At 44.5% G+C, this 17483-nt stretch overlaps 2 protein-coding genes across 2 annotated transcripts; both read right to left on the bottom strand.

Annotated features, from left to right (window-relative positions):
* Positions 1 to 606: 606 nt before the first annotated feature.
* LOC121846734 (uncharacterized protein C1orf158-like) lies at positions 607 to 7030 on the bottom strand. The gene is made up of 5 exons (XM_042323708.1): positions 7021 to 7030; positions 6666 to 6751; positions 1345 to 1449; positions 946 to 1134; positions 607 to 795 (listed from the first exon to the last, which is right to left on the bottom strand). Exons 1-5 carry the CDS (start codon positions 7028 to 7030, stop codon positions 607 to 609), a joined length of 579 nt encoding a protein of 192 aa, XP_042179642.1.
* aadacl4 (arylacetamide deacetylase-like 4) lies at positions 6184 to 14934 on the bottom strand. Its single transcript, XM_024427137.2, has 4 exons — positions 14688 to 14934; positions 10637 to 10862; positions 8177 to 8240; positions 6184 to 8050 (listed from the first exon to the last, which is right to left on the bottom strand). The coding sequence occupies exons 1-4, from the start codon at positions 14862 to 14864 to the stop codon at positions 7261 to 7263; spliced, it is 1257 nt and encodes a 418-aa protein (XP_024282905.1). The 5' UTR covers positions 14865 to 14934; the 3' UTR covers positions 6184 to 7260.
* Between the last annotated feature and the right edge of the window lie 2549 nt (positions 14935 to 17483).

Raw genomic sequence — 17483 nt, 5'->3', positions numbered from 1 at the left:
CTCAGAGTTCCCCTTACATGACTCGTGGCTCCTGATTTGAATGAATACCCAGGTCAGCTCTGACATCAACACTTTCTTTGATTTCAAAGTACCTAGGGTATGGCACTACTAACAGCCCTTTGAGTAGCAAATATTAGATAAGTGTGAAGAAAAATTATTTACATGTGATTATCCTAAATTATCAGATGATTTGCGGACTCTCCATCCCTCCCTCTCCTGCACGCACGCACGCATGCACGCATGCACACACACACACACACACACACACACACACACACACACAGAGACGAAGAGAGAGCCTAGACTTTAAGAGATTATAATGAGACTCCTGTTTAATTTTTACGTCTTTTGATTTCCCAAATGTTCTGCTCCATTAAATTTTTCATGCCTCAGACTAATAAAAAATGTAATCCTCAAACAGCACCACATTGAGTACGGCCCCTGAGTATCTAAACAGCTTGTGAGCCTGAGCTCTGTTACTACACCCAAGAGAGGGGAGGGAAGAGGCTGGCGGAGACCGAGTTGTCTTGGACCTGTCTACAGGACTGTTGTTTGATTTCCAGGTCCTTGTTGTTCAGATTGGCAGGATGGAGCTTGCTGGAAAGGTCACGTGGCAACACTGGCTAAGCGGGGCTGGCAGAATGCACTTAGTGGGTGCCTCTGGTACGCTGTCCTGTACACACTTAGTGTTGAGAAGGGGGGCTGGTGCTGGTCCAGACAGACCTGTCTAGACTCCACCAGGCCAAAGTTAGTTGGAGGTGGGAAGGAGAAGGAAGGGAAGGAGAGAGAGCTCAGCTGTAACAGTGATGCAGTCATTAGTTACAGTATATCTGTGACATATTTGGAATAATCAAAGGCCAATTATTCTGCCTAAACTTTAACTATGGAACACTGCTTCTTTTTTTCTTGACTTCTTTTATTTACTTGACACCAGTTTGTAATTACAACTGACAAGATTGGATAACGGTGGTGGTCAGACTTCTCTGGCATCCTCGCCAGCCTGTCTGGATGCCAGGTGCACAATGTGAGCAGGGTGGAGGAGCCCTGGCGCCTGTACATCTCATCATAGAGGGTGACCAGGTAATGGGAAGGCAGTGTGCCGTGATGGGAGAGGAGCATCTTGGCAGCAAGGCCCTGGAACACACCACAACACACTATTATTCTGGTCATCATGGCTTTAAAACAATGACAAGAGGGCACACTGTTTCTTTGATTGATTAGCTCATTATCTCAGTGGATGCGAATGGTCTAGGTTTGGATTTTGTTCTAACAGACTTTTAGACCCAACTTCACTAGTTTTTTGCTAATGCTAATAACATCATGATCCTGCTGTGTAAGGCTGACCTCAGCTTTCCACAGCGCCATTTGTCTCACGATGACGTCTGGCCCTCTGTGGCTGGTAGTCTGCACAGTTGGTGCTGTTGTGGCTGTCTTACACTCTCGGGTGTACTGTCTTGGACAGACAAGGTAAATAGACGGGAAGAGGAGGAGGATAGGGAGAGAGGAGGATGAGAAGAGGGAATGCTCAGCCACTTAAGCTTGAGCCCAGCATGAGCTCAGCAAAACTCACACTTCACCATCGATCCATGCTGTTGTACAGTATTTCTAAAGTTATCCCTCTAGTCAGATCCTGAAGCAGCAGCCCATGGCCCTGCTTGGCATCAATGCAATTAGATTGACTCTCAAGTCTCTCACACTGGGAGTCTGTGCTGATGTAGATAGCTTAAATGAAGCCCTCTAATCATTTTTGTATAGATTTTGCAAACCAACTGAGAAGCAGCAGAACCCTTGGAAACCAGCCATTGAACTAGTTTGTTGAAGATCTTTGGCTACCGAAAGCAGGAGATACAGCACATTCTCACATTCAGTGCAGGTTTTTCTTGGGATAATCTCATTTGGATAGAAAGGAAAGGCTGCTGTGCCAACACTTTGCTGTAATTTAAACTCTTGATAATGACTGTTGATGACTCTTGCCAAATGTTGCATTATTTGATGAATTATCAACATTCATCACAGGCAACGCATAATAGCAACAGCAATTCATAGAAGTTAGCTGAAAATCCCCAAACTAATATGATTATAGTCATAGTGTAACGGTTCTCTTGTGGTGAAGGAGAGTCGGACCAAAATGCGGTGTGTAGATTGCGATCCATGTTTAATAAACAAACGTAAAAACACGAATCAATACAAACACTACAAAACAAAGAATGTAAATGAACGTAACGAAAACCAAAACAGTCCTATCTGGTGCAAACACAGAGACAGGAACAATCACCCACAAACACAGTGAAACCCAGGCTACCTAAATATGGTTCCCAATCAGAGACAATGACTAACACCTGCCTCTGATTGAGAACCATATCAGGCCAGACATAGAAATAGACATGAAAACAAACTAGACATGAAAACAAACTAGACATGAAACATAGAATGCCCACCCAGCTCACGTCCTGACCAACACTAAAACAAGGAAAACACATACGAACGATGGTCAGAACGTGACAGTACCCCCCCCCCCCAAGGTGCGGACTCCGAATGCACAACCTAAACCTATAGGGGAGGGTCTGGGTGGGCATCTGTCCGCGGTGGCGGCTCTGGCGCTGGACCCCACTCCATAATTGTCTTAGTCCACCTCCTTAGCGTCCCTTGAGTGGCGACCCTCGCCGCTAACCTTGGCCTAGGAAACCTAACAGACCCCACTGGACTGAGGGGCAGCTCCGGACTGAGGTAGCTCAGGACTGAGGTAGCTCAGGACTGAGGGATAGCTCGGGACTGAGGGGAAGCTCGGGACTGAGGGGAAGCTCAGGACTGAGGGGAAGCTCAAGAGGAAGCTCAGGACTGAGAGGAAGCTCGGGACTGAAAGGAAGCTCCGGCAGGTTAATGGATCTAGCAGATCCTGGCTGGCTGGTGGTTCCGGCAGATCCTGGCTGACTGGCAGATCCTAGCTGAATGGCGAATCCTGGCAGACTGGCGGATCCTGGCTGACTGGCAGTTCTGGCAGATCCTGGCTGACTGGCGGATCCTGGCAGACTGGTGGATCCTGGCAGACTGGCGGATCCTGGCTGGCGGATCTAACTGATCCTGGCAGACTGGCGGCACTTGCGGTGCTGGACAGACTGGCGGCACTGGCGGCGCTGGGCAGACTGACGGCACTGGCGGCGCTGGTCAGACTGACGGCACTGGCGGCACTGGGCAGACTGACGGCACTGGCGGCGCTGGGCAGACTGACGGCACTGGCGGCGCTGGGCAGACTAGCGGCACTGGGCAGACTGGCGGCACTGGGCAGACTGGCGGCACTGGGCAGACTGGCGGCACTGACGGCGCTGGGCAGACTGGCGGCACTGACGGCGCTGGGCAGACTGGCGGCACTGGGCAGACTGGCGGCACTGGAAGAGTCTGGGAGACTGGCGGATCTGGAAGAGTCTGGGAGACTGGCGGATCTGGAAGAGTCCGGTTGACTGGCGGATCTGGAAGAGTCCGGTTGACTGGCGGATCTGGAAGAGTCCGGCTGACTGGCGGATCTGGAAGAGTCCGGCTGACTGGCGGATCTGGAAGAGTCCGGTTGACTGGTGGATCTGGAAGAGTCTGGTTGACTGGCGGATCTGGAAGAGTCCGGCTGACTGGCGGATCTGGAAGAGTCCGGCTGACTGGCGGATCTGGAAGAGTCCGGTTGACTGGCGGATCTGGAAGAGTCTGGTTGACTGGCAGATCTGGAAGAGTCTGGTTGACTGGCAGATCTGGAAGAGTCTGGTTGACTGGCAGATCTGGAAGAGTCTGGCTGACTGGCGGATCATGGCAGACTGACTGATCTGGCTGCTCCATGCTGACTGGCGGCTCTGGCTGCTCCACGCTGACTGGCGGCTCTGGCTGCTCCATATAGGCTGAGAGCTCTGGCGGCTTCTTACAGACTGGCAGCTCTGGCGGCTCCGTGCAGACTGGCAGCTCCTTGCAGACTGGCAGCTCCTTACAGACTGGCAGCTCCTTGCAGACTGGCAGCTCCGTGCAGACTGGCAGCTCCGTGCAGACTGGCAGCTCCTTGCAGACTGACTTCTCTGGCTGCTTCATGCAGACTGACAGCTCTGGCTGCTCCATGCAGACTGGCAGCTCTGGCTGCTTCATGCAGACTGGCAGCTCTGGCTGCTTCATGCAGACTGGCAGCTCTGGCTGCTTCATGCAGGCTGGCAGCTCTGGCTGCTCCATGCAGGCTGGCAGCTCTGGCTGCTCCATGCAGGCTGGCAGCTCTGGCTGCGCTGAACAGACAGGAGACTCCAGCAGCGCTGTAGAGGAGGAAGGCTCTGGCTGCGCTGAACAGGCGGGAGACTCCGACAGTGCTGGAGAGGCGAGGCGCACTGTAGGCCTGATGCGTGGTGCTGGTACTGGTGGTACTGGACCGAGAACACGCACAGGAAGCCTGGTGCGGGGAGCTGCCACCGGAGGGCTGGTGTGTGAAGGTGGTACTGGATAGACCGGACCGTGCAGGCGCACTGGAGCTCTTAAGCACCGAGCCTGCCCAACCTTACCTGGTTGAATACTCCCGGTCGCTCTACCAGTGCTGCGAGGTGGAATAGCCCGCAATGGGCTATGTAGGCGAACCGGGACACCGTGCGCAAGGCTGGTGCCATGTAAGCCGGCCCAAGGAGACGCACTGGGGACCAGATGCGTAGAGCCGGCTTCATGGCATTTGGCTCGACGCTCAATCTAGCCCGGCCGATACGCGGAGCTGGAATATACCGCACCGGGCTATGCACCTGCACTGGAGACACCGTGCACACCACAGCATAACACGGTGCCTGCCCTGTCTCCCTAGCCCCCCGGTAAACACAGGGAGTTTGCGCAGGTCTCCTACCTGGCGTAGCCATACTCCCTGTGAGCCCCCCCCCACCCAATACATTTTTGGGGCTGACTCTCGGGCTTCCGTCCGCGCCGCCGTGCTTGCTTCGCCAACCTCATTCTCCGATAACCTTCCACGCACTGCTCCATCGAATCCCAGGCGGGCTCCGGCACTCTCCCTGGGTCGACCGCCCACCTGTCTATCTCCTCCCAAGAAGTATAGTCCATACTGTACTCCTCTTTGGGCTGCTCCTGTTGCCTCCTCTCCTGCTGCTCCTGTTGCCTCTCCTGCTGCTCCTGTTGCCTCTCCTGCTGCTCCTGTTGCCTCTCCTGCCTGTTGACACGCTGCTTGGTCCGGTTGTGGTGGGTGATTCTGTAACGGTTCTTTTGTGGTGAAGGAGAGTCGGACTAAAATGCGGCGTGTAGATTGCGATCCATGTTTAATAAACAAACGTAAAAACACGAATCAATACAAACACTACAAAACAAAGAACGTAACGAAAACCAAAACAGTCCTATCTGGTGCAAACACAGAGACAGGAACAATCACCCACAAACACACAGTGAAACCCAGGCTACCTAAATATGGTTCCCAATCAGAGACAATGACTAACACCTGCCTCTGATTGAGAACCATATCAGGCCAGACATAGAAATAGACAAACTAGACATGAAACATAGAATGCCCACCCAGCTCACGTCCTGACCAACACTAAAACAAGGAAAACACATACGAACGATGGTCAGAACGTGACACGTAGTTTATATTAAAGGGACCATTTGCAATTTTTAAACAAATTTCAAATAGTGAATGTTTGCAACAGAGTTATCTAAGCATAACTCATTTTCATCGGCAATCCTAAATTAAGTTAATTAAATACATAAACACATCACTCACACAGTAGTATAGTGGGATATTTAAGTGATAAATACACAAGAAGCTGGGGTTTGGAGGATATATTGGCATGGGTGTGGTTAAGCCCGAGACGAAGTGCCGATATATCCTCCAAACACCGGCTTCAAGGGCATTATCACTTTTATACAACGGGTTACCAACCAACATATTCAAATAATGATTGACATGTTTTCATTAAAAACATTATTCTGATTAATTAATTTATATTCCACAAGATTTAGTCCCGGCGCAAATCTAGGGTTGCTACCCAAGCCGGCTCGTCGTTCGTTCTCGGTTCTGTTGCTAGAGATGCGACCCAGTCGTTCAGTCTTTTTGTTCTATAGCTATGGGACAGCTGGAGATCGAATTTGAAAATTGAATCAATGTTGCAAATGTCGGAGAGACAGACAGCAAGGTTTATTCAAATCTCCGCTGTTGAAAACTAAATGTTAGTCTAAAAGAAATGTGAAATAATGTCTAGATGCTTATTATAGTGGAGGTCAAGTTTATAAATTGTTTGGCTAAACTGATGAGACAGCAGATTGTGCACGTCATAGATTTCGCTGGTGGTAATTTGTGGAATAGCAACCGTCTGGAATGCGGTTTTAACCAATCAGCATTCAGGATTAGACCCACCTGCACAAAACAGATTAAAACAATTACAGGAAACACAAAATAGAACAAATAATACCATATATACAGGACACTTGAAACTTGAGTGCAATAAGAATAAGTCAATGTGTGCTGGATTGATTCTCCTTGATCCACACTTTGACCTCCATGGAGGAGGATCTATGTCACTAGTGATTAAGGAAGTGGGGAGGGAATTCCATTTCCTAATGCCTAGGGTGGAGAATGCTGAGTCCCTAAAGTTTTTTTCTTCTTTGAGGCATGACAATCTCCTCTGAAAATGTAATATGTAATAGATTATAAACTCTACCTGCAGCTTCTCTTCCACCCAGTTTCCAATTAGAACTTTGTTTGCATACCTCTGCGCCATTCTCCAGCCAGGTTGGGTCCATTTTCCTGTTTACCCATACTGTACATGGTACTGAACATGATGTGTCACATACAGCTGATCGATCATGAGCTGGTTTGGTCCTAATATCAGAGCATAGTTAGATCAAACAGAACGGATGACGGTGCATTCCTCCTGATCTTATTGTGATATAGGCACCAGACAGGAGAGGAAGCTCTGTTGTGATGATACAGCAAACATTCTGTGACTGACAGACAGAATACTGGAGAAGTAGCGGAGGCAAATAGGAGGCACAGGACCTGCATTATAATAAGACTTGCATGCATACTTTAGAATTGCATTATAAAATGTATTATAAAATGTCATATACCATGTATACATGGTATATATGTCTTAATTTAAAAAATAATGAATATTATTATATTTTCTGTAGAAATGAAAACAAATGCTTTAATTTATTAAAATAAGAGTAAAACATGTACTAAGCTGTGTAGGTGTTTATTTGCTTTCCCTTGCCAGGAACATGAAAGAGGGATCAAACTTCAACATCCATTTCTTAAAGTGTTTTTACATAGCTTACAATACTATTTATAGCTTGTGTTGCAGACGGGAAGGTTAGCCAGCCCTTTTTGAAAAAATCCACAAGTCCATGGAAGCCGTCTGGAACATGATGCCATGTGACGTCCAGTCCCAGGTCCAACAGCCTCTTCCTGTACAGGATCCCATCATCCCTCAGCACGTCGTACTCACAGGTCAGGATAAAGGCCGGTGGGGTCAGACGGATAACAGCATCCTCCGCTAGAAGCGGCGAGACCTCCGGATCCAAACCGTCTTTGATTATGTGGTACACCTCTCCTTTGTAGTCTAAGGCTGAGTGTACCTGCTGGAGTTCGCCCCGCACCTTGCACTCAGGAGGGAGGTGTTCTGGGGAGAGCCACTCCTTGAAGGCTAGCCTCATCTCAGCAGGGATATGGTTCCCCTCCAGCAGGTCCTGGCACACTGACGTGTCCCCGTTGAGATACTGCAGGAAGTAGAATGCCACCCGGCCACGGAACAATATGGGCACAGCATGATTCTGCTGGTATGAGGGCAGGTTGAAATCTGCCATCTGCAGAGCTGGGTAAATGAGGACCTGGGCACAGGGAGACAGCAGATGTCCATCTTTTCTCTTGGCCAGACGTTGGCATAGTGCAGCTGCCAGGTTTCCCCCAGCACTATCACCCCCGACTGCCACTCTGCCTGGGTCCACCCCGAACTCTGCCTCTGCCACAGACAGGAAGTGGCATGTTGCAGCGTCACAGTCATCCAGCTGAGTGGGGTACCGATGTTCAGGGGCAAGCCGATATCTAAAAGGTATGAGGGTAGAGAAAGGAGCAACATGTCAAGTCTTTGACAGCTTCACAGCCCCTTTCACTGCATTAATCTGCTTTGGAATCACATTTTGAGGCAGTGAGTCAGAAAGTAAAAGTTACCCAACAGATATCACAGTGGTTTCAGCCTCCTTGGCAATGTGCCTGCAGATGTCATCTGCAGTGTCTAATCACGGGAAACAGAAAATTTGTTTTAGGCTTAGTAGACAGAGGATGAACATTTTGCAAGACAAGCAATACTCCCAATCGGTAAGCCACGCCAGCCTGTCGGGAAAACAACCTGTAGTTAACTGGGATACCCCATTTGCTCACAGCAAAAACTTTACCTTTTTCAAACACAATTTTCTTGTTGTTTTAGTCAATTGTAAAACTACAGTTAAGAAAAGTACATGTCTAAAGATTACTTTTCAATATTGCCTGCTTCCCAAGCTCTCACTACTTCGCAGAAAAAAAACAAAAAAAATTCATGATGGTGCTAGCAGCCACGTGAGTGAGTGCTAGCCACCAACCAGAAAATTAAGCTAGCCAAGACCAACAACACAAATAAACGGACTATACAGCTACAAGTAGTGAATAGAGTTACAAACAGACTAGACCAAACAAGTTAAATGTCTTACATGTGATTAAATGTTTGACACATACTGAGCTACAGTGCATTAGGAAAGTATTCAGAACCTTTGACTTGTTCCACATTTTGATACGTTACAGCCTAAATAGTTTCCCCCCCGCATCAATCTACACACAATACACAGGAACAACAAAGCACAAACGTTTTATTATTTATTTTAGCAAATCTTTTAAAATTAAAAAAGATTATATTACATTTACATAAGTATTCAGACCCTTTACTAAATACTTTGTTGAAGCACCTTTGGTAGTGTTTACAGCCACAAATCTTCTCGGCTATGACGCTAAAAGCTTGGCACACCTGTATATGGGGAGCTTCTCTTATTCTTCTCTGCAGAGCCTCTCAACCTCTCAACGTTGTATGGGGAGCGTTGCTGCACTGCTATTTTCAGGTTTCTCCAAAGATGTTCGATAGGGTTCAAGTCTGGGCACTGGCTGGGCCACTCAAAGACATTCAGAGACTTGTCACGAAGCCACCCCTGTGTTGCTTTGGCTGTGTGCTTAGGGTCGTTGTCCTGTTGGAAGGTGAAACTTCACCCCAGTCTGAGATCCTGAGTGCTCTAGAGCAGGTTTTCATCAAGTCTCTCTCTGTACTTTGCTCCATTCATCTTTCCCTCGATCCTGAGTAGTCTCCCCGTCCCTGCCGATGAAAAACATCCCCACAGCATGATGCTTCCACCACCATGCTTCAACGTAGGGATGGTGCCAGGTATCCGCCGGGCATGACGCTTGGCGTTCAGGCCAAAGAGTTCAATCTTGGCTTCATCAGACAAGAGAATCCTGTTTCATGGTCTGAGTCCTTTGGGTGCCTTTTGGCAAACTTCAAGAGGGCTGTCATGTGCCTTTTACCGAGGAGTGGCTTCCATCTGGCCACTCTACCATAAAGACCTGATTGGTGGAGCGCTGCAGAGATGGTTGTCCTTCTGGATGGTTCTCCCATCTCCACAGAGGAACTCTGGAACACTGTCAGAGTGACCATTGGGTTCTTTGTCACCTCCTTGACCAAAGCCCTTCTCCCCAGATTGCTTAGATTGGCGGCCAGCTCTAGGAAGAGTCTATGTGGTTCCAAACTTCTTGCATTTAAGAATGATGGAGTCCACTGTTCTTGGGGACCTTCAATGCTACAGACATTTTGCGGTACCCTTCCCCAGATCTGTGCCTAGACACAATCCTGTCTCGGAGCTCTACCGACAATTCCTTCGACCTCATGGCTTGGTTTTTGCTCTGTCATGCACTGTCAACAGTGGGACCTTATATAGACAGGTGTGTGCCTTTCCAAATCATGTCCAATCAATTGAATTTACCACAGGTGGACTCCAATTAAGTTGAAGAAACATCTCAAGGATGACCAATGGAAACAGAATGCACCTGAGTTCAATTTCGAGTCTCATAGCAAAGCGTCTGAATACTTAGGTAAATAAGTTATTTCTGTTTTTTATTTTAATACATTTGCAAATATTCCTAAAAACTTGTTTTCAATTTGTCATTATGGAGTATTGCGTGTAGATTGATGAGGATTTAAAAAAAAAAAAATTTTTTAGAATAAGGCTGTGATGTAACAAAATGTGGAAAAAGTCAAGGCGTCTGAATAATTTCCAAATACACTGTACATATATTCTACTTGGACACCGGCTCCCCCTCCTACTTGGACACAGGGCTCTTCTCACAGGCTTTACTTCCGTATGTGGGAGCATTGCGAACCGTATGTTGGGATTTTTGACCCAATTACATGTCAATTGCATAACATAGCAGCTTTTCGTCATCTTTTGTTACAGTATTTCTTTATAACAAAAAAATCAACAACGAAGTTGGCTCTTTTACACTGGGGTCAATGGGAAATAATGTGTGGGCGTGGTCGAGGAGAATTCCTTATTATTACGTGAATATCGAGTCAGAGTACTTCATCTAGACACTATTTTTGTCTTATCATATTACCCAAACAGCCCAACACCCATCCTCCTCCATGGAAATACACCAGTCCCCTCCTCAGGCCCAGTGAACCAGTCGTGGGCTCATACACTCTGACTGGCACCTCAGAGAAGGTCAGGTCTTTCACACGTAGGCCTGGGGGAACTGGTCTTATACGGACCAGGAACCGTCTTCTGAACCACCTGGTGAACCTGACCTGATGACACAGACCCAGACGGTCCAGGATACGGCCCTGACAAGACAGAGAAGGGAGGGCATATCTTGTTAATTAAAGGACTAATACATTGTATGCAGCTTTATTCAGGTGGCTTAGCCTATAGCCTATCTTAGAAATAAGGTCAACACAAACCATTGTGAGCTGGAATATTTTTCAATTACAACAATATAGCTTTTCTTGTTGATTGCAAATTATGCTACAATGAATGCAACAGCTCAGTTAATTTTAAGGAGCCTCTTCACACTTACTAAACATTGTAGAAATACGGTCTTGCGACTCAAATGTAAACTTGGATACTTGCTACGTCTCAACCACTACCCCCAGAGGATGCGCACAACACTCATCCGACAGTTGCCCACCTTGATGCAGTGCAGTGTATACAGAATTGTCTTGATGAGACAACACTCCTACTGTATACACAGTACTTTTTCCTCATATTTGAGACTTATTTTGAGTTTTTACCTGAAATTGCAGTAACAGCCTGTTACTTTCTGAAATAGTGACAGTAGCTGCCGGCTGCACTGAGCCACGTAAAACTATGGAAGCCCATCCCCAACATATATATAACTGTGTTGGATCATACAACTAGGATATGTTTTTTCATTTGTAACATTGTGTGGTGATTTCAGAGGTGGTACCACAGGTCCCAGAGTAGTTGGGGGATTGTTTTAATGGGTCACAGATTTTTTTTCTGATCTGGTAGTAGGCTAACTTAACCAACTCCAGACCATAGTTGTAGAGTATGACATAGTCATAAATAAGCTGTAAAAAAATTTTTTTTTAACGTTTTATATGTGCTATGATGGGACCAGATCATTTTCTAATCAGGTCATACAGTAAAAAGTAATCCTGGCTCTAGGGAGGATGAAAACATGAAAACCTTTTTCACAGACAGAGACAACAAATGTGATTGGTTAAAAACTAACGAGGCTGAATTTGTTGTATGCAAGGTTGCATTGTGTCGGCCTTTGCACCTGTAACTAAAAAGATAGTCAGACAGCATATCATCACTATTGTGTTGATTGATTAATTCCAGACAATAATTTGGTATTAAAATATAAGCAAAATCACATTCACATTTTCTCAGAACGCAAATAAATGGGCCTATTTTAGGCTATAAATACATCATTTAGGCTATGAAAACATGATGTTACATTTCCCCTGGCCAGGTCCAGATGGAATCAGAGTGCATAGGTTTCTCTAGGCTACCTGCAGCTGTGGTTGTTATCAGTAGGCTATTGCTGATCAGACTGAAGCACAGACTAATTGTGCATGTTGACAAATCATGTGGCATGATATGTCAACATTTATATGGCTTCCATATAAAACAGCTCTTCACAGTCAATTCACTTATACCCACGTTTTCAGTTGCAAATGGATTTCACCACGTAAGGATTTGCATGATGTTGATAAAAATGAAGCCTGGTGTACGTTTAGATTACATTTTAGTAATTTTGTTGTAACGTTGTAAGGTAGGTTTGCTGTACTTTTAAATTCTTATAAGGGTTAATTGTTCATTTTTGATAGGTTAATGGTACTGAAGACATCCATTATAGCAATTCTGTGCTTTTGTCTTGAAGCTAAAGTGTAGCCTACAGACAAGAAAATAAACCCTGTAATTGTCTGCACATACAGTACATGCTTGTGAATTGTTGCAATATTCAAGAGTGTAATACAGGGAATAGGGCCATAATGACACCATGACAGAGTTAAGGTTTTACCAATGGGTGGACTTTGTATTGACTCCAATAGAGTGGCAAGGAGGAGGAGGAGCTCTGTGGACCATTCGTGTCCGGAAGTAATTTAGCCATTCATGGTAGCTATTGGCACTCTGTAGAGTTACTATGAGAATATGAAGGTTGAGAACTGTTGTGAAACATCACAGCACAGTGGAAAAATATAGGGCAGCTAGAGATAGATGGGAGGGGTTGAGAGTATCTGAAGGATGGGACTAAAAGCAGAACAAAAGAAAACTAATGTACACTGTGTCTGTATTATTGTTGTCCATTAGTTTACTCCAATGTGGGTAGGGGTGGTAGGGTTAGGGGAAAATAATAAAGAACAAAAATATGTTTGAAATATATACAGTATATATACTGAACAAAAATATAAACACAACATGCAGCAATTTCAAAGAAGATAACAGAGGTACAGTTCATAGAAGGAAATCAGTCAATTAAAATAAATTAATTAGGCCCTCATTTATGGATTTCACATGATTGGTCAGGGGCACAGCCATGGGTGGGCCTGGGAGGGTATAGACCCACCCACTTGGGAGCCAGGTCCACCCACTGGGGAGCCTGGCCCAGCCAATCAGAATGAGTTATTCCCCACAAAAGGGCTTTATTACATACATAAATACTCCTGAGCACCCCCACCCCCGATATATGATCCCGCAGGTAAAGAAGCCGCGGAGGTCTTGGGCTGGCTTCGGTACCCGTGGTCTGCAGTTATGAGGCTGGTTGGATGCACTGCAATGTTCTGAAACGACGTTGGAGGTGGCTTATTCAATTGTCTGGAAACAGCTCTGTTGGACATTCCTGCAGTCAGCATGCCAATTGTACGCTCCCTCAAAACTTGAGAAATCTTTGTCATTTTGTTGTGTGACAAAACTGCACATTTTAGAGTAGCCTTGCTGTCCTCAGCACAAGGTGCACCTGTGTAATGATCATGCTGTTTAATCAGCTTCTTGATATGCCACACCTTTCAGGTGGGTGGATTATCTTGGCAAAAGAGAAATGCTCACTAACAGGGATGTAAACACATTTCTGCACAATTTGAGAGAAATAGGGAACATTTCTGGGATCTTTTATTTCAGCTCATGAAAAATGGGACAAAGACCTTACATGTTGCGTTTAAATTTTTGTTCAGTATATTTACATATTTACCCCAAAATAATATGGGGGATTGGAAATTATGCAGACAATTACATTGATACAAGCCACAATCTATTTGCAATATTGAAGCTGATCTACCCACAAAAAAATGACATAACAATAATAATACAAATTAAGTCAGATTTAATCAACAAATACAATAGTCTGTTTAAAAAGGGTTAAGGGCACAAGACTGTGTACATATGTGGCTGTGATGGCAAACTTACTAAATATCCTGTGTGGCTCAGTTGGTAGAGCATTTGCAAGGCCAGGGTTGTGGGTTTGATTCTCATGGGGGACCACTATGAAAATGTATGCACCTACTACTGTATGAGTGTATGTGAAATGACTAAAAATCCCATTGAGGAGTGAGGCTGTCACAGTTCCAAGATCTCAAAGCTAAATCTGCTTTTAGATTGAAGTTTTATGCCTTGATATCAGGAGCCGGAGGTGAAAAGTTTAATTAAACAATTCAGAGACTGAAAATAATAAATCAGTGACAAATATTTAAAGAGACCGAATCGATATACAGTTCCCGAAATCAGACAGCTGTAACTGTCAATAGTAAATCGAAGCTTAAAACGATGTTTGAGTGAACCTGAATCCCGAAAATGAATTGTGAAGTCGCTTCCAGATACGGTAGACTCCTCCTCCTCACCACTCCAAGCTAGTATCGTGAACCTCTGCTTACCCAAACAATGGAACGCCTGAATGACTTTGGCTTTTCATCATTTATTCAGACCTGTTCTCTTATCTACACACTTGACACTTTATCAGTGTTTCGATTACAGAGAAAGGACAAGCATCTTTTAAAAGAGCAGAGTTCTCTTTTAGTATTCAAGTACAAGCATGTTTTTGTTTTCACCAAAGTGTAAGAATAATTAATTATTTCTACAGACTTGAACATGATTTGACTTGCATAAAACATAAAATAATAAGCAATAACAATTCCATAGATACTCACCACAATTGATATGCCAACAAACAAGCCATGAACTACATGCAGTTTCCCTCGATTTGCAACCCCTTGAGGAATGTCTGAATTCATCATCTCAGAGTACATTAGACCAATTACCAGAAGGAAGAAGGCTGCAATCACTGCAGCAAAGCCAATTATTAAAATTGCAGTGCTGATGTCCATGGTGCTGTAGTGCGATCCCAAGTAGGCTACAGTAGAAGTAAGTCATTAAGTGTGAATATGTTATCCAGCAGTTTGGGTGTCCTTGCCCCTCCTACAACTTTGTTTACACCCTGCTCTGACCTTGTTCTATCTAGATGACTTTGAGTGCCAGTGACAAAGGAACATTCATCATTTTATTCAATGTATTTTATGGACTAAAGCAATTACACATTAAACACATATTTCACAATTATATATTTTTATGAATATATATTTGTATAAATACAATAGTAATAATTCCTTTTAAATTTCCTTTTAAATAAATCATATCATTTATTGTGAAGCAGAGGACACTGGTATCTGAACTTTTAATGTTAATCTGTAGATGGCAGTGATGCCTAGTGATAGCAGATGATGTTCTCCGTCAGATAAGATCTCTAGTCTAGACACATCTGTAAACAAAATGCATGGTATTTCGAATTGAAACCGTATAATGTGGTGGTGTTTACAAAACAATTTATGTTCATTATAATTCAGAATGAAATCTCTGAAAATACTTTGGTGTTTTATTTCAATGCATTATGATTTGTAGCTCTGTGAAATGTGCATGAAAATCACAGCAACTGGAGCTGTTTTCTAGGACTAGTCAACCTTTTAGCCGTCCCAAAGAGTCTCTCAGCCTTTTTTCCGAGAAGCTGAGCCCAGCACAAAGCCGCCATTGTCAAACTGCTCTCTTAAACCCATCCCAGTTTCTGAAAAAGCCCTCCATTCATCAGCTATACCCAGCAAAAATCACAGGGCCTGGCCCAAAAATCACAGGGCCTGGCCCAAAAATCACAGACTGGAATATTGTCTGCAGCCCATGAATTTACTGGATTTGTTTAGGAGGTATTTATGCAGGTCCCTAATTCTTACCTTGCCAAGTTTCTGGGACTGACCCAATTCTGTATTGTCACAGAGAGAGATGTGTTTCAAGTGACAGATCACTAGATCAGGGGTCTTTATGTCTAGTCTTCACAGCGCCCCATCTTCTCATGCATTGAAATGAACTTTTATCACATGAAGTAGTGTGTAATTATGTATGCCACCGTTATATACGCCAAAAGCACCCTTTTTTCATGTCAGCTAGATTGACCAACTTTTACATCACAGTGTAAAACCTGTGTATTTACCTGTAATGGGTAGGCCAATGCAGATAGTAAAACCTGTGTATTTACCTGTAATAGGTAGGCCAATGCAGATAGTAAAACCTGTGTATTTACCTGTAATAGGTAGGCCAATGCAGATAGTAAAACCTGTGTATTTACCTGTAATAGGTAGGCCAATGCAGATAGTAAAACCTGTGTATTTACCTGTAATAGGTAGGTCAATGCAGATGTAGCCAACTGGGTTTGAACTCGGGTCACCTGGTCACCACTGTGTTAGCCCACTGAGCTCAAGTCTAGACATTAGCTCAGGGAGCTCATGCAAGACTTAAGGTCTCAGGCAAGGTTACTCATCATGTGAGGGTGGCTCTCCAAAACATCTATAGAGTATTCATCACTTTTCCTCCCACCGTATACACTTAAAAAAAAGGAGTGGATCAATATATTTTTTTACAAGCAGCAAAACACACAGTCATAACAAATATCTGATACATTGTGATTATAGACAAAGAGATAGAAAGATACATGTAGAGAGAGAGCAAGAGATAGAGATAGTGTGTGTGTGTGTGTGTGTGTGTGTGTGTGTGTGTGTGTGTGTGTGTGTGTGTGTGTGTGTGTGTGTGTGTGTGTGTGTGTGTGTGTGTGTGTGTGTGTGTGTGTGTGTGTGTGTGTGTGTGTGTGTGTGTGTGTGTGTGTGTGTGTGTGTGCGTGCGTGCGTGCGCGTGTAAAAATAAAATAAAAATGTATTGGTCACATGCACCGAATACAACAGGTGTTGACTTTACTGTTAAATGCTTACTTATGAGCCCATTCACAACAATGCAGAGTTAAAAAGTAAGTTAAAAACTTGCTAAATACATTTAAATAATAAGGAAATAGTAACGTAATAAAGTAACAATGAGGATATATACCAGGAGTACTGGTACCAAGTCATTGGGCAGGGGTACAAGGTAGTTGAGGTAATTGAGGTAATACAGTATGTAGGTAGAGGTAAAAGTGACTAGGCAATCATGATATATAATAAACAGAGTAGCAGCAGCATCACGCAGCATCTTATGTGAAAGTGTGTGTGTTTTTTTTTAAACGTTGATACTGGTACTGTAGGATACATGTGATGTAACCAAGCCCAACCAGTTTGGGTGAATGTTGTCTCATCAAACTATTCAAAGTAAGCTATCAAAGTATGTTATGGCACTTCCCAAGTGTATGAGAAACTTATCCACCTATTATTTCCCAGAGAGTGTCACAGCTTGAAGGAGAATTGAGAAACATTGGCACATCTCAAAAACCGTAAAACAGAGCATTTAGCTCACTGTAAACAACTTAGGGAGGAAGAAAATTATTGATTTTAATAGAGGACTGAAATACTGAAATATGACTTCACGGCATCACAGCAGTTGTGGCAGACGCCTCTCGGGGGTGGGTAGAAATAAAACCAGTCACAGTCGACACACAGTAAAGCAATATATTCCTCACCATTCAACCTGTCAATCAG

This window comes from Oncorhynchus tshawytscha, linkage group LG07, assembly GCF_018296145.1.
Source record: "Oncorhynchus tshawytscha isolate Ot180627B linkage group LG07, Otsh_v2.0, whole genome shotgun sequence".
NCBI lineage: Eukaryota > Metazoa > Chordata > Actinopteri > Salmoniformes > Salmonidae > Oncorhynchus > Oncorhynchus tshawytscha.
The sequence above is the reverse complement of the archived record's forward strand: the minus strand, read 5'-3'. Positions and strand labels throughout refer to the sequence as shown.

Coding starts and splice junctions, on each gene's coding strand:
- LOC121846734 (XM_042323708.1), bottom strand. Junction 1,135..1,344: donor TGGCGCTGTGGAAAGCTGAG/GTCAGCCTTACA, acceptor GGTGTGTTCCAG/GGCCTTGCTGCCAAGATGCT. Junction 796..945: donor GTTATCCAATCTTGTCAGTT/GTAATTACAAAC, acceptor TCACTGTTACAG/CTGAGCTCTCTCTCCTTCCC.
- aadacl4 (XM_024427137.2), bottom strand. CDS start 14,864: ATGGACATCAGCACTGCAATTTTAATAATTGGCTTTGCTGCAGTGATT. Junction 8,241..10,636: donor ATGGGTGTTGGGCTGTTTGG/GTAATATGATAA, acceptor TCCCGTGATTAG/ACACTGCAGATGACATCTGC. Junction 8,051..8,176: donor ACCACTGTGATATCTGTTGG/GTAACTTTTACT, acceptor CATACCTTTTAG/ATATCGGCTTGCCCCTGAAC.